The 14,701-nt window shown below is 23.3% G+C and overlaps 1 protein-coding gene across 1 annotated transcript; it reads left to right on the top strand.

Annotated features, from left to right (window-relative positions):
- LOC145842433 (protein O-mannosyl-transferase tmtc2-like) lies at positions 1 to 13,079 on the top strand. Its single transcript, XM_082949879.1, has 13 exons — positions 1 to 96; positions 2,728 to 2,865; positions 2,922 to 3,061; positions 3,173 to 3,265; positions 5,919 to 6,514; positions 6,920 to 7,295; positions 7,455 to 7,638; positions 9,662 to 9,760; positions 9,934 to 10,077; positions 10,356 to 10,503; positions 10,663 to 10,873; positions 12,143 to 12,340; positions 12,461 to 13,079. The coding sequence occupies exons 1-13, from the start codon at positions 8 to 10 to the stop codon at positions 12,655 to 12,657; spliced, it is 2,613 nt and encodes an 870-aa protein (XP_082806005.1). The 5' UTR covers positions 1 to 7; the 3' UTR covers positions 12,658 to 13,079.
- Positions 13,080 to 14,701: the final 1,622 nt, after the last annotated feature.

The following is a 14,701-nucleotide window of genomic DNA, read 5'->3' as shown; positions in this document are numbered from 1 at the left end:
TTTAAAAATGTTAGATTTGGATGCTACGTTGTGCAGTCTAGTTTCATTTCTTATTTATTTTAACATAATCAATGGAGAATTCGTGTATGACGATATGTAAGTTGTTGCTCTTCACAATTAAAACAACAAAAATCTAGATAAAAAATATCAATTTTTATATTTACCTCTTTTAATATACTTTATTTTATTTTTTGTATCATAAATTTTTTGGGTAATTTTTTTTTTTTAACATATAGTATAACTTAGTAATACAATAGCAAATTTACCAAAAGTATAAGTTATTTTAAAACAAGTGCAGTTTTATGCTAAACGGTGCTTGAAAAATATAAAAAAATATTTTTGATTGAATTTTTAAGAGATTTTATTACAAAAATAGTAACAACCAAGAGTAGAAATGTGAAATGTAAATAATTTGCTAAAAAATTTAAAAGCTAATTTTTTAAATTAAAAATATATGTTTGCCTATTTTAGTTTAGTGACTGATTTTTATGTTTTTGTAAATAGTATAATTATTTCTACGATAAATAATACTTTTTATTTTGTTTTTCGTAATCAATTAACCAGACTGTTCGTAGTAAATGATTTTTATTTTTACTTTTACTAATGATCAAGCACTAAGTAGATAAAAAAAAACTTAGAATAACCTACCGGGATTTTGTCGGGTAGTTAGTTTAAATATATTGAAACTTATAAAAACGCAAGTTTATAAAAAGTTAAATATGTTCAAATTTTAAGCAAGTTTTTTATAGCTGAACAGAATTAAAAGTATTACAATAAAGCTATACTGTTATATATGCATATCAGGACAATTTTTATACAAAAAAATATTGTGAATAACGGAAATTACTTTAAAAAAACACAACTTACTTTTTCAAAACAAGAGCTTTTTTATTTAATAAAAATAGAAAAAAAATTCAAAACTTAAAGTGAACATTAAGAAATTTTATTAAAGGGACTTTTTTTTTGAAGTTAAATTTTGTATAGCTTAAATTTTGTTTAGAAACTTTAAATTACAAACATTTAGTAACACTACTGTTTGTACGACGCAGTTTGTTTTCAAAGACATTTTAAATGTTGTTTTAATAACAAATACAATCTTTTGTACCAATGTTTTTTGTCACTATTTAAAAATTGGCATTTTTTAGTATCAAAATTGCTTTAATAGTTTCTATGGAACAGTTTTTGAGTGAACATAAAGAATATTCTTTCGAAAACAAGATAAGTGAACTTAAGAAACGCTTATAAGCTAAAATTTGATAGTTAAATAAAATAATACTCTAATTTTTTTTTCATGAGCTTTGAAAAGAAGTTAAATGATAAGACAAACTTAAGAACTAAAAATTTTAAAAATGCTTAAGACCTCATAAACGTTGCTATCTTACATTTAGTGTGGTAACTTTCATGAATTTTGATTTCACAAACATTTTTCCATTCTAAAAAACTCAGTCAAAATTTTTGACTAATGCTGTATCTTTTTTGACGTAAAATAGAATATACCTTAAAAAATTATAAATTTTTAATTTTTACTGTTAAAAAGTTCCGAAAGAAAATTTACATGTTTTACAATATCAAAAACTTCTTTTCACAAAATCACTGAAAAAAGTATACATTTTCACTCATAGGTGCTTTATACTAATTGTTTTCGTTAAAACAACTTTAATTTATTGTATTAATGTTTTTTTTTTTAATTTCTAAAATTGTTTACTTTCCAGGTTTAAATATTGTTTTATATAGCAACTTATTTTTAATTTTTTTTTCTTATTTTGATATCAAAAAGTCAAGTGGTAAATATAAAACTTAAAAATTGAAACACTAACTTCCAAAATTAAAAATACTTTATTCAGGCTTTTGTTTTTACCAGTTATTTAGATTTTTAAAAGTTCAAAGTTTTTAAACAAGTTAACAGTTTAATTTATTATTAATCGTAGTAAAATGAATATTTACTCGTCTGCGTATGAATGAAAATAAAAAACTTTTTGGTCTATCTAAGATTTCTAAAATAATACGAAAAAGTGAGATTGTACCTAAATCTCACAAATAACTTGGCAGAAAATAAAATAAAAAATACATTTTATTACCAGTTATTTATTTAACTCAGTGTAACCTTTTTCGTAGTGTTTAAATGATGTATCCTTATTTTATAAAAAAAGTAGGAACACTACTTTTTCTATAGCAACAATCAAAATATTAGTAATTAATAATAAAACGAATTTTGAACATTTTTTAACATATAGTATATTATTATTTTGTAACACAAATTTAGTAAAAACTTAGTTTAAGTTTCTTTTGAATGACAAATATTTTCGAACTTTAGATGATATCTTGTAGAGACAGTCTATTTAGCCTTTAAACTTCTTTTCTTTTTCAAAAGTCCTCATGTTTTATAAACTCTTAAGATTTTGGTTAATTTTCATTGATTATATGCATTTTCATTTATAAAACTTACTAGATTAATTAAGTTTATATCAAAAAGATTTGAATGATTCTTATTTGTTAACAACTAAATAAACCAAAAGAGCTAAAAGTAAAGTAATAATATTTATATGTTTAAATTATCTCTTAACAGTGCTGAACTAAGTAAAAATGTTGTTTATGAGTAACAAAACAAAGTATTTCTAAGCTAAAACATTAAAACAAAAACAACTACATGTTGCTGCAGATTTGCAAAAACATACCAAGCTACATCCTAGTACTATGTTTTCGATAAAATTGACTAATACTTAACAGAAAAGCAATACTAAAAAACGACGATGTCACTGACGAGGATGTTTGGTTTCGGTTATGGAAAAATGACTATTGGGGCAATCCCTTAGATTACGCGGGAAGTCACCAATCATACCGTCCAATCACAGTGATTACATTCAGGTTTGTTTTCTACTTTAAAGTTAATAAAGCTAAGATAAATTTGTAAACATTTCTAGGCTAAATAGAATATTTTTTGGAATGAGCTCGCAAAACTTTCATCTTACCAATATAATTTTACATTGTATTACCACATATTTGTTTTGTAAAATTGCTGAAAAAGTTTGTAGCTTCAAAAAGTGCATGAAAATAATTGCAGGTTAGCTTAATTTTATTTTTAGTATAAAAGTTATTTAGAAAAAATTCAAATATAATGATCACATATTGTGCGACGTTTTTTTTTATGTAAATTTTAATCTTATACTTTCAGGGTTAATATTTGCTGTGCATCCAATTCATACAGAAGCAGTTTCAGGAATTGTTGGTAGATCTGATATTTTAGCAACTCTGTTTTGCTTATCTTGTAAGTCCTTGTTTTTACGAAGTGTATAAAAACCTTCAAACTATTTTCTAATATGGTATTAAAACAAATCGTAATGATATGTATGTTCTTTTTTTAATTCTAAAAATTTAATCTCAGACGTTTTGTGTATAAAATGAAGTAAAAAATCTGTTGAGTTCGAATGATAATAGGATTAAAAAGTTTTGATGCATTATGATTCTTTTAATAAAATCTAGCAGTTTAGATGCTATTAGTTATATTTACTATTTAGTTAAGTTACAGTTGTTTATGTATAAACAATGTAAGTTTATCAAAATATAAACTGGCTACAATTGTAAAACAATTTACATACTAAATAGTTTTACAGCAACAAATCTTTTTCTTCAATTTAACAAAACTTAAATCTAGATCTAATTATATTTTAGGTTTTTTATCAGATAAAATTTAAAACTTTTTCTATTTTTTTTTAAAGATTTTTATTATGTATTTATAACTATAGTAATTTAGCGAGTAAAACATCAAGTTTACGTTAAATAAACTATTAGAAGTTTTTAGTCTGTTTAAGTTTTAACTATATTTAAAAAAAACTTGAAATCTATAAAGCTCCTTAACTTGATGTTTTTAGTTGTTTCTATATAATGCACTGCGTTTTTATCACAAAAAGGTAACAGTGATGAAGAAAATAACTTTTAAGTTTATTTTTAAATCTAATGAACACCTCTTTACAGGCTGTTATAAATAATCTATCTGGTCAACTCTTAGATTCTTTTAAAATATGTTGAATTTTTTTTTAACAAAATTGCTTATACTAAATATTTATACATAACATAGATATGAAAGAATAGTATTTACTTACGTTTAAAAATATTACTGTAAATTGTAGTAGTACATCAATAAAACTTTAGATCACATCAATAAGAGTCAACAGACAACTTTTAATTATAGTTAATAAGCACACCATTTAGCTTTTTTAGGTGTGTACAAATCGATTACGTTTACAATCAGATTCAATAAGCTTAGTTTTTAAGATTTCAAATTAGACTAATAAAGTTACAAAGACTCTATTTATTTTTGATTTTATAAAAAAAAAATAGATTTTGTGTTTTTTGAGTCAGTTATTCACAAAATTTATTTTGTATAAAGCCATTTTATTTTTATTTTTAAATTCCGATTATGACATATAAACGTTTATTTTTTAGTTAAGGTTAGTAACATTTAAAATTTACTTTTGGACGACATCAAACTGTTTCAAAGTATATAGGTTTATGCATAAAATTTTTAACGATATTTTAACTTTAATACTTGTCAATTTGTTTGGTCAGAGTTTAAGAAATTTTGACTACTTTAAATAGTTAGTAACTAGTTTTTTCTTTTTCATTACATTTAGTTTCAATGAAATATTTCGCATAAGTTGTTATTTTCTTACTGATAAACACTTTGAAAAAAATCATTTACGGGTTTAAATAAGTCTTTTTAATACGAACTGTTTGGATTTACTCTAAAAGTTTTGTTACAAAACTACATAGCAGTTTGATAGTGTTAATTTGAAATTTTAACATGTAAAACCATAATCATTCAATTACAAACGTTTTTACTCAAAGCAATAAAACCTTTCCCTATCCTTAAATGTCACAAAACATTTTTTGTATAAATCGATAATCATCTTGTACATTTAGCTATTAAATGTGTGAAAAACTAAGTTTTATTCTTAAGCTAAATTTTCGTATTAAATAAGTTAAAATTCACATTCTACCCGGAGGAAATTTTAATTCTTGTATTTTTAGTGTTATAGTTTAAGTTAAGTTTTTTGAAAGGTGGGAACTTGAACAGTTTAATTCGATAACTTTAGATGTTTGTTTAAACAGTCAGAGTTTGAATTGTCGTAAGTTAAAATTTCATAATTTAGGTCTTGTAGTTTGAGCAGTTGTGCACTGAAAAAAGTTTTAATTTTTGGGTAGTATTAATTTGTATACTTCCAATTTTGAAAATCACAGTTACAAATCTCAACTTATAATAAACTATGGAGATAATATTTTTTTTTAACACCAAAACAATGTTTTACCAAAACGAGATCTTTATTTGTTAATAAATTCATATTCAGGTAAAAAAAAATTCTTTAATATTCTATACGAAAAAGATTTTATTAACCAATTAAGATCTTGTTTTATTGAAACATTGTTTTGAAAATGAAATCAAACATTTTGAAGTTTAGTATTAATTGGTTTTAAAAACAATTAGGATAAAAAAAAACATCAATACAATTTACAAAGATAGCGAAAACTTATTAGTGCTTTTTGCAAACTCCATGGACCTGTGTAGTTAGCAAGTAACTTCAAAAACTTTAAATAAATACATACAAATAAATTTAGTACACAAAAACATAATAGCAAGTTTAATTTAAATAACGCGTATTAAATGCTGTAACAGTTTTTGAAGGAAAAAAATTGGTTATTGCATACTACATAAATTTTTATATTCATTTTTAATTTTGTACAATTGAAAAAAAACTAGAACTCAGAATTTTTTAATTATTTTAACTGTTAATCTAAAAATTTTATAATACTAAATATAAAAAAACTAAATTCTATATATATCTTAACTGATTTAAACTTATTTTTAGTTCAATCAAGTTATATTTTTATCTTATTTTCAAATTTATAATTTGTATTTTCAGCTGTACTATGTTACAACCAGTTTCTAAACTACAACACTTTTATGAAAACGAAAAGAGGACAAGAAATTAATAGAAAAACAGAAAACAAATTTAACGACAACAACATAAGAAGTAAAAAGACACATAAAAACGAGTTAGAAATGGCAACTATTAGATACAAAAGAAGTTTTAATGAAACAATCACAAAATATTATAAAAATCCTCGGAAAATAAAATACGAAGTAAGTTTATACAAGCTTTTTAAAATGGAAAGAATAAAAAGATCAAGAACGAAGTATAAAAGTGTAAACAAAGAACCATTTGAAACCATTATAAAAGACTCAAACTCATCTAAAACTTTGAGTCTCGTAGAGAAACCTTCGAATAAAAAACTTGACTATAAAAACAATCAAAACACATTTGAAAACAAAGATAGTTCTAGTTTTTCAAATGGCAGTTATAAAGCTGCACACTGGATAGTACTTTCTTATGTTTTTGCAGTTTTGTCGCTTTTTTCAAAAGAACAAGGATATTGTTCACTTTTTGTTTGCATAGCTCTAGATATACTCAGAAGTTCTAATTTGAAGTTTGAAAGCATAATAAGAGTAATAGCAAAAGTAAGTGAAATTTATAAAAGAAATATTTAATATTTATGGTATGTTTTTAATTGTTTTTCTATATAAAAAAAATGAGATAGTTCTGTCATCTAAACTCCTACTTGTTTTCTTTTAACTAAATTATTGTAATAGATATCAAAATTTAAGTTAAACTACAGATAAAAAACTTTATTATATTTCAAAAAATTTTTAGAACTAAGCTATATATTAGGTTATACGCTTTCTTATTTAACTTATTAAAAAATTATATAACTTAATTAATTAAAAACGCATATAAAATAACACTAAAACTAGTTTATGAATATTTTTAATTTAGTCTAGATAAGATAAAAACTTATTTTATTTTATAGTTTTATGACTAAAAAAGCTGTAACTTTAAATATTTTTGATTTATCTTTATTACAGAAACGGCGAATATTATTTACTTGTATTTTGGCGATTGCTCTTACTTTGATTCGTTTGTATATGCCTTACTTCGTCTCTATTGCCAACAAAAATGATCGTTTTGTGTCTGGACCACCAAATTTTTCTCGCCGTGACAATCCTGCAGCGTTTTGTGAAGATTCCACAACAAGATGGCTCACTTTTAACTACTTGATAGCACAAAATGTGCTAATGACGGTTTACCCACATTCATTGTGTTTTGATTGGGGAAGCCTGTCTCTTGTTACGTCATACTGGGATGTTAGAAATATAGTGACGATTTTATTTTACACCTGCTGCGTCATCTTATCTTTGAAGTTTTTGAATCTAATGTTTCAAAATAATGACTCAGATAAAAGTAAGTTTTGGTCGTTTTTTGTTATTTAACTAAGCATAAAGTATAAAATGTAAAAGTTTTTTTTCCTTCTATATAAATTTAGTTTACCAAAAAGTGTTTTTTGTCTTTTATGTTGTTTGTTGTATTTCCGTATTCTTCATTTACATTTTTTATTTGCAGATACCCATGTACCTATTGTTTTTGGCGCAACAGTTATAGTTTTATCATTGTTACCGGCTACAAACTTGTTTTTTTATGTTGGTTTTGTAATTGCTGAAAGAGTTTTGTACTTACCAAGTGTTGGATCTACACTTATTATGACATTTTTGTTTAATAAGCTTATAAAAACTGTCAAAATTTACAGGTAATTTTTTTGTAACAGTAACTCAAAATATTCTTTAGTTTAAATTTTGTTTGAAAATATAATGACTATTAGTTTTTTAATTTTAAAGGTTATTAGTTTAATTATTGCAGAGTTTAAAGTAATTTAGTTTTACTTTTTATACTATATTCATAATAAATTTAAATCTACAGAAAAAAATAAATTTATTTAAAAGCATACCAACTGTATATGATTAAACTGTATTAATTAGTTTTCTTAAAAAGATTAATAAAGCATAAACAGCTTTTAGAGAAAAAAGGTTTAAAAATATAACAGTTATGTTACATAGTTTATATATCATCAATATTTTAAATCTTAGTGATTGAAAAATGTTGTCTTTATAAAAGATTACCGAAATTGAATACAACAACTATTTTAAATTAATTTGTAAATTAATTCATTTAATTTTTTTTTTCATTAAAAATTTTTTTCCAATTATTTTTGACTTAAGGACCCTTTCAATATTTTTCTTACTTTATAACTTTAAAAAAATCAATCTTTAAAAACGGCTTTATAAACATGTGAAACTTATATATAAGCAAGAAATTTTGCTTTATATTGTGTATTTGTAGTACTTATCGATTATTTTTAGCTAACCTTAGCAGCTTAACTAACTGGAATTATGGTTACTTACGTAATTCATTATATCATTTAATTTAATATAGTTTCTATTTCGTTTTAAAGATTCTGATAAGCTTTTAAAGTATATAAGGTTATTCAAAACGTTGAATATTTTTTTTAACCAAAGATATAGTAGTAGTTAACGATTTAACAAAAACTTAATATCGTTTTGTATATTATACTTTTTTTTGTTTATAATATATAGAAATAAAGTTTGTTTGTATAAATGGTTTAAAATTTACAAACTTTTGGTAATTTTTTCTTTTATTTTGACTACTATTTTTTTTCGTCTTTTTATTTATTCAAGTTAGAACCTTTTATAGATTCTTTATTCATTATTGATATAATTTCTTATAGTTTAAGAACTTTTACAATTGCTTATAGACTTATAAAAAATTTTAAACAAAATTTAAACAGTTTTAAACATACATTTCAAATAGTTATTCCTTTTAATATTAATAGGAAGTGAAGTACATACTATTTAATTAAATCTTGCTAAAAGTACTAAAAAAAATTTAGTGGGTTACATGACAATGCAAATTCTTCGAACTCAAAGATCCTAAAGACTAGTTTAAATTAAACCATTTAAAAATTCGGCAATGGTCGATTAATAAAGACTATGATGGCAAAAATAATATTTTTGATTTTTTTTTAATTCATAATCATTTAAAATTGTCATATTTTAACATGTTTATAAATTTACTCGGACCATATCTCAGAAAAATATTTTTAAGTCGAAAAAAGTTTAGAAGGTCAAACTCACAAAAATTACGATGACAAAGGTTTTGAAAAAAAAAAATAATTTAAATGGTTCAAAATCACTTAGAATTGTTAGATTTTAAATTTCGAAACTTTACTTGTCTTTAAATTTAAATATCGTGCATCTCTTCTATAAGTACGCAAAAAGTTTTTTTTAAACTAACAATAAGTAAAAAACAATTTCAGATCTATACGAGAAAAGTTATAGTAAATTATGTGAAGTATTTCGTCATATCTAGTTTTTAGTTTTGTTTCCTATAGTTTATAGTCATTTTTGAATCCTTTATTTATTTTCAATGTATTTAGCTTCAATTATTTCAAACAATGAAGCTTATTTTAATATAATTTATTCTATATTTTTTCATAGTTTAAAAAATTGATTGAGTAAAGAAATTATTTTTAATTTTAAAGTGGAAGCACGAGTATTTAATTCTTATGCAAACTATTTTTTATGAATAAATTTAAAAAAATAAGTTAATTCTCAGAATTTGAAGATGTAACTTGATTATTTTTTCTTTATATAAATTTAAAGTACAAACTTTTGATACCTAAAGTTTGCCAAAATAAATTCATTTACATACGGATTAGTTCTTAAAAAAACTTTATACAATTAATTTTTTTTTAGAGAAACACTATGGGTATTGGTTTTTATCATCATTGCTGGTATGGCAAATAAAACTTGGCAGCGAAATTACGAATGGAAAAACGAACTGAAATTATTCAAGTTAGTAAATTGTTTTATGTAGATAAAAAAAATCAAACCAGAAACATTTTTGAATAAACGAATATTCACACTACTATTTAAAATTCAATTGACAGTTAAAAATCTAAAAACGTATATAACCTTCAGCTGAGGTACTACTCATTGATCGATTTTGTTAAAATGTTTGTTAACAGTTCAGGAATAGTTTACAACCCTGGAAAATCTCATGCTTGTTTGGGTAATTTGTACAACAACGCTGGATTGTATGCTAAAGCTGAGCATTCATACAAAAAGTCACTAAATTATGATGTAAACAATTCAGACACTTATTACAACTTGTAAGTTTGACGTATTTCTCTTTAAAAACAAAACTTTATCAATACAAACAGACTTTAAACGTACTTTTGTTTTACTAAACAGGATATCAAATTTCTATTTATGAAAATCATTAAAATTATAAAAGTTTTTAATTTAAATTTACTTTTCTAAAACTATTTTAAATATATAACATAAACATAACAATTTAAATTTTTTCAGTATACTTACTAACTACTTAAAAAATTTCACGTTTACTTGACTCACCAACTGAACAAATAACTAAAGATAATATTTTAAGAGGTCTTTTGTACTACAACATGAAGAAGTTTAATCTGTCAGAAACATGCTACAAAAAAGCAATACAGTATAGACCGAAAATGGCGCTATCATATCTAAACCTAGGAGCCTTGTTCGAAAAAACTGGAAGGATTGATAGAGCAATTGAAGTATTATTGTTTTTAGCTTTATTTTGTAAAATTTTAATAATATTAGTTTTTGCTTTTATTTTTATAGTGCTTTAAAGTCTGAAAAGTATTTTACTATTTTTTGTAATAAAAATTTACTCAAAAGCTTAAACAGCTATTGAACTATTTTTTCTATAAAAGAGCTACAACAAGGTGGTAGAAGACGATAACCCGACAACTAGAGACTTGAAATCGTATAATACAGCAAAAATATCTTCTTTTTACAATATTGGTAGATTAATGGGTCAACAGAGCAAGTTTAGAGAATCAATGTATTACTACAATGAAGCTATTAAGTTATCAAATGGAATTAATCAACACCAGCTTCTTCACAAAATATATAACATGATGGGTATGTTGTTACAATAACTTAATATTTCAAATTATTAAAGAAAAATATTTAAGCTAAAGTAATTTATCTATATGCTACAGGTTTTTTAAAAAAATATAAGTAAACGTATTTACACTAAAGTGTTACTAGTGTTAAGCATAGTTTCGTTTATAATCGATTATCAATCTTGGTTTTAACTTTCTTATTTTTACATACCTTAGATCATGTCTTATATGGACTTTTTTTTATTATATATATAGCCTTTTTTACGATTTGAACATTTTTCTGAATAGTTAATTTTTCTTTTTATTAAACTTTTTAAGTTAAACTAAATATTATAAACAAAACTAAATTGAAATAAATAAAGCTGTTTAAATGGGTAGCTGTAAAATTTGCACAAGCTTACAAAATTGCACGAGGGGACAAAATTGCACGATGATAAAATTGCACGAAGATAAAATTGCACGATGACACTTTTGCACGAAGACACTTTTGCACGGAGAAATTTTTGCACGAGTTGTATTTTATTTTCATTTTTTTATTTTTTTTTTATAAATTTTATATTAACTTTAATTTTTATTTTTTTTACTTTAGTTTTTTTGTTTTTTTACTATCACTGTTACCCCTGGGTCAGTAACTTTTTTTATTTTTATTTTTTTATTAATTTATCTTTTAGTTTTTTTTTTTTGTTTTTTTTATGTGTTTTTTTTTCTGTTTTTTTTTTTACTCTCGTGCAAAAATGTAACTCGTGCAAAAGTATCTTCGTGCAATTTTGTTCTCGTACAACTTAGTCTCCTCGTGCAATTCAGTAACCTCGTGCAATTTTGAACCCTTCCCATTTAAATAGTATATTTTCTTTGAACAATTTAAATACAAAAAAAGGTAGCTTTTTAGTTCAAAATGATAAAAAGTATCTTTTCAAGTTTTTAAACATCTAGAACAAAACTAAATGTCTATTATCTATCTAACACAAGTTTAAATAGATAACTAGTGTATAAATTTATTTTTAATTTAGCATTTATTTCAAAATAAAAACCACAAGTAACAAGTTTTTTGACATACTATAAAAGCTTAAATTTACACTTGGTATATATTAGAATTATACTTAATCAAAGCTATTATTGTCTAAATAGTGTGTTAAAATTAGAATTTACTATATCTAATTAATCACATTAAACTTTATGAGTTTTCTATTTTTTAATTTTGCTATTTAATAAAATGATTTACAATTTTTGCTTGACAATTAAAGTTTGTTAACTTTTTTAGTCAATAAACTAGTTTTGTTTTTAGGACAATCGTATTCCTCCATTGACTTCCACAAAGCCAAAAGTTGTTACGAAAAATCGTTAGAAGCGAATAAAACACATTTAATGACTTACCTGATGTATAGTAGACTTTTACAAAATAATAATAAAACCAAACAAGCGATAAAGTTACTAAAAATGGCTGCAGAAAAGAATCCAAGCTCTTTAGTTTTAATTGAGTTAGGTTAGTTTGTATTTTATATATGTATATATATGAGTGGTATAAAAATCAAAATATTTAAATTTTCTAACATTTCAATAACTATTATAGTAAACACAGCAGTTAAATTTAAAAAAACTTTAGGTGATCTTTTGATACAAAATGGTGATATAGACAATGGCGTGTCGAAAATAGAGCAAGCAGTGACAAAAAACAATGACGATTATGACATAGCATATAAAGCTGCTACACTTTACAGAAAACATAAAGTTTTAGCAAATTCTACAATTTTAAATCGCACTTTATTAAACCTAAGCTCTTACATGAATTCAAGTAGTTAAACTTTAAAAATTAAACTTTAATTTTATTTAAATTTTCTACGTTAGTCTTTATCATATCGCCCTCTGAGGATGATTTTGACTATCAGGGGCGATAAATGGTAAAAAACGATACAATAAATAGCTAATGAACTAGTAAAGGGTCGGTATCTATTCTATAGGGTTTTTTTCTGCGACATGAGCAATTATTAGAATATGTTTAAAAAACCCTGGTCTACGTAATAAATGACATTTATTTTGTGTTATTAATAAAAGCGTTAAAAAGAACTAAACTTTGAACTTTTTCAATTATTTCTAGCTTAAAGATTATTTATCAACGTAGAATTTTTATTTTATTTTTAAATCTATGATGTTTTTAAATACATAGAGCAATTTCACAAAAAATTAAAGCATTATGAAGAAAAAAGATAATTTAAAAGAACACTTTTTATTTATTATACACTTAAAACAAGTCTTCAGACTTTAAATGAAACTTTAATAAACTTTTTCACTCTGAAATTCAGAGTTAAAAAGATTATTTAAACTATTATCATTTGATACAAAAATTCTATTTCACTTTTAGATAAACCAAAATTCAGAGTATTAAGTTATGTTTTTAAGGTTACAGAAAAATCAACTTGAATAAAGCTTATTTTTATATAAAAGATAAAAGTTGTAGTTTAAATAGTGTTAACTTTAAGTTAATCCTAATAGATATTTATATCAATACTTGCAGTTATGATAACAATAATCGTTTTTTTTAAAGGTTGCTTAACTTAACATTGAAGATGTTCTGTTAATTTAATTTAAAAGCATTCTTATTTTAAAAGTATTTTTATTTTGATAATGGCATACGTATTATATAACATTTGCCATTTTTGCAAGACTTTATAACTTTAAAGATAACGAAGTTTTCTAAAATTCTTGTTACTGTCAAGTATTTTGTATTATTACGTACTTTCTAGTAGATCTATTTTAGTTTTAATTTTTTTTTTTAATCTTTTTTTTTGTATAAGCTACACCAATTTCAATTAAATTTTAAGCTCATTTCATTAATTACACTTTTACTTAAGCAATGTTTAGTCTGTAAATTATCTAGAAGAAAAAAGAAAGCTACATACAGCTTTGATTATTATTATTATTGTTGTCATATTGATTTTAAAACTTAGCTAAAAATTTAAACTTCTACTAAAACTCAGTCTTAATATTAAAATTTGATTTGTTTAGTTTCTTAAGTAAAAATTTTCAGTAATATTTTGTTTTTATCTTAATTTAATTGTTCAAATGCTATTTTCCATGACTGTCACATATCTTTTTTTTAGATTTATTTAAGCACTGAAGAGGTCTTTGACCGAAACTTAGTTTGTAAAATAAATTTTTGAAAGAATAAATATATTACTTCTCCTCCAGCAGTTGAGATCTCTCTATTTGTTTTCTTAAAACCAAAACATATAATATTTTTTTTGTATTTTATTTTGCTACCTCATAAGACCTTGTGCTTTTATAAACTGCTTATCCATGTCTATTTTATCGTTATTATTGTACAATTTCTTTCACAAGTATAAATTGTGTTTTTTTAAATTAAACATATTTAATGATGCTGTGTTTGGTATTTTAAATTAGTGACTACCTTTATTTTTTTTACTGTATTTAGGCTCGTTATATCCAAAATGTTAACTTCTGACATTTTAAGTGTTTCTTCTTAGGTTTTAATAGTTAGATAAGATTGTAATGTTTGAATTAAGTAGTTAGCTAAGGTGTTAAACTAATAAAACAATTTTTTTTAATAAGTTTGTTTTTACATTTAAAAATTTTTTGATAGTTTGTTGTAAAACTTTCTGTGTTTATTTTTTTTAAAAAAATAAAATATTAAACCTTTAAGAAAACATTTAATTTCCTCGGATTTTTTTATTAACTTAAATACTAACATAAAAAATTTAAAATGTTCAATACTTTTTTTAACTACGTCGGAGAATTAATTTTGTTGACTAAGTTAGCTCCCTATAAAGTTCACTTCCTCGACATATGTTAAATTACGATCCTAAAGATAGTAAATATGCAAATTTCT

This window comes from Thalia democratica, chromosome 8 (genome assembly GCF_965202585.1).
Source record: "Thalia democratica chromosome 8, ktThaDemo2.hap1.1, whole genome shotgun sequence".
Classification (NCBI taxonomy): Eukaryota; Metazoa; Chordata; class Thaliacea; order Salpida; family Salpidae; genus Thalia; species Thalia democratica.
This window is presented reverse-complemented; position numbering and strand designations above follow the sequence as displayed.